At 52.6% G+C, this 2,626-nt stretch overlaps 1 protein-coding gene across 5 annotated transcripts in view; it reads left to right on the top strand.

The window, feature by feature from the left end:
* CD300LG (CD300 molecule like family member g) overlaps positions 1-2,626 on the top strand; it is a 13,642-nt gene that overhangs the window by 1,385 nt on the left and 9,631 nt on the right. For all 5 annotated transcript variants that reach the window (XM_015572566.1, XM_015572568.1, XM_006776842.2 and 2 more), the window contains exon 2: positions 1,182-1,517. In XM_015572566.1, the coding sequence (XP_015428052.1) occupies positions 1,182-1,517 (336 nt within the window). The remainder of the gene's footprint in view (positions 1-1,181; positions 1,518-2,626) is intronic.

Raw genomic sequence — 2,626 nt, forward strand, 5'->3', positions numbered from 1 at the left:
ATAAAAGATATTTTAAAAAAGGAAAGAAAATAAAATAATAATATTTTAAAAGAACAAATTACATAGTGCACATTGTGGAGAAGAAAATGTCACCGACCGAGCTAACCAATGTTAATTGGCTGCCTGTGTGAGTATTAAGTATTTTTTCTTAAAAAACAAACAAACAGATAATTCAGGATGTATGCTGTTGTATCCTGCCTTTTCATTGATTATTAGTTTCAGCCCCGCCTTTAAATCTGAGTCTCCAGTTATTAACATGACCACTTGTTAGGCACCCAGGCAGACTCCAAAAGTCCACATGAGGAGAGGAGCCACCCAACCACCTTATCCTATTTGAGCAGGAGGTCAGGGACCCCCATGACCAAGTCCTCACTTGGCACTGCCCTGTGCTGTGGGGGACTCTCCAGAGGCTGCAGAATTCCCTGGGTTTCGGCTGCGATCACACCTCTCCAGGCTCCACCTGGAGCAGCTCATGGTGACAGGCCAGGAGGCTGCTTTTGCACGGACCTTGACAAACAGGGGATTTCGTAGATAAATGTTTGCCCTTGGGTTATTATGTCTATCAATAAAAGTAATTATTTTCGCCCTAACCGTTTTGGCTCAGTGGATAGAGCATCGGCCTGCGGACTAAAAGGTCCCAGGTTCGATTCCGGTCAAGGGCATGTACCTTGGTTGCGGGCACATCCCCAGTAGGAGGTGTGCACGAGGCAGCTGGTCGATGTTTCTCTCTCATCGATGTTTCTAACTCTCTATCCCTCTCCTTTCCTCTCTGTGAAAAATCAATAAAATATATATATTTTTTTAAAAAGTAATTCTTTTCAACGACAACAACAAAAAGATATTGTCATTACCTATCGATGAGAAAACTCAGAGGCCCAGAGAGGTCAAGCAACTTCCCCAAGGTCACACAGCTACTAAGTGGCAGTGCTGGGATGCAAACTCCAGGCTGTCCGAAGCTAGAGCTCCCCTTCCCCATAATCCTTTAATGTGTCAGGTTTAGGGAAACAATTATATAGAAATATCTATATTTCAACAGCCCAGTCCCAAGGTCCCCTGGTGGGTGGGGAGTACCAGCTTTGACAGGGCTGCCCCCAGAAGCGGGTGATTGAGAACAACCTCTGGTCTTGACCCTGGTGCTTGAATGCGGGGAATTCCGACCTCTGTCCCTGCTGTGGTTTCAGGTTATGAAGCTCTGATGGGGCCGAAGAACATCAGAGGATTCGAAGGCGACACTGTGTCCCTGCAGTGCACCTACGAGGAGAAGCTGCGGGAGCACAAGAAATACTGGTGCAAGAAGGGCGGGATCCTCGTCCCCCGCTGCTCGGGCATCATCTACGCGGGAGAAGATGGCCAGGAGAGGACAGAGGGCAGGGTGTCCATCCAGGACAACCCCCAGAAGCTCCTGTTCAACGTGACCCTGAGGGAGCTCACCCAGCAGGACTCGGGGGAATACTGGTGCGGCATCAACATCCTGGGCATTGACCAGACTTCCCTGGTCTCTCTGCTAGTCCTGCCAGGTAAGTACCGTCTCTCCTTCCCTGGCGGGAGGACCGGAGATGCCGAGGGCAAGGGGAGGGTGGGTCGGTAGTGGACCCAGCTCCCCCAGCACAGAGGGCGCAATGCCTCACGGGAGTGTGTCTCAAGGACTCGGTGAAACCACACAGGTCAAAAGCGCATCAGCGTTTGGGGCGCAGAGGTTGCCGCCTGAGCCTCAGATGTCCTCTCACTCTTACTGCCCAAGGTCACGCCACTAGAAGGTGGCAGAGCAGCATCGAACCCAGGTCTGTCCAACGCCAGGCTCAGTGCCCTTCCTCTCTGCCCAGATGTGGGAGAGATTGCCACGGCTGGGGCAATAAAATAAAGATTGCCTCCCTCCCTCCCTCCCTGGGGTCAGAGAGAGTCCAGAGGATTCCTCAGGCCGGATCCATCGTCACTGCCTCCTGGACCCTCCCCACACATCACCTAAGCCAGTGGTTCTCAACCTTCTGGCCCTTTAAATACAGTTCCTCATGTTGTGACCCCAACCATAAAATTATTTTCATTGCTACTTCATAACTGTCATGTTGCTGCTGTTATGAATCGTCATGTAAATATCTGATATGCAGGATGGTCTTAGGCAACCCCTGTGAAAGGATCGTTCAACCGCCAAAGGGGTCGCGACCCACAGGTTGAGAACCGCTGGCCTAAGCCATGGCCACAGGGGCCTCAGCTCCTGTAGCTCCCTCGGCTCTTCCTTCTCGCCTCCTCTTCCCAGACCGTGCAGTCCCAGGGACAGGTGTGCGGAGTCCCTGGCAACCAGCCTCAGAGGGGCTTGTTGAGCTCAGAAACACTGGGGGCTGGGGCTGGCGCCATGGGGCTCCGGCTGGGGATGAGCTCCTCTCTGAGTGCCCGGAACCCCACCTGGACCTGCTGAGCCGAGGAGGAGAAGCAGCCAGAGGGGGCCGAGGGGAGCTGGCAGCCCAGGCTGCAGGTCAGTAAGGGGAAGGTAGGTCTTTGTATCGCATGTCACATAAGGGGACAGGAGGCTCTGAGAGATCAAACAATTTGCCCGGGGTCTCCTGGCAGGAAGTGGTGGAGCCAGGAGTCAAAAGCAGGTCATTTCTGGCTTTGGAATCTGCTCTTTCCC

This window comes from Myotis davidii, unplaced genomic scaffold (genome assembly GCF_000327345.1).
Source record: "Myotis davidii unplaced genomic scaffold, ASM32734v1 scaffold109, whole genome shotgun sequence".
NCBI lineage: Eukaryota > Metazoa > Chordata > Mammalia > Chiroptera > Vespertilionidae > Myotis > Myotis davidii.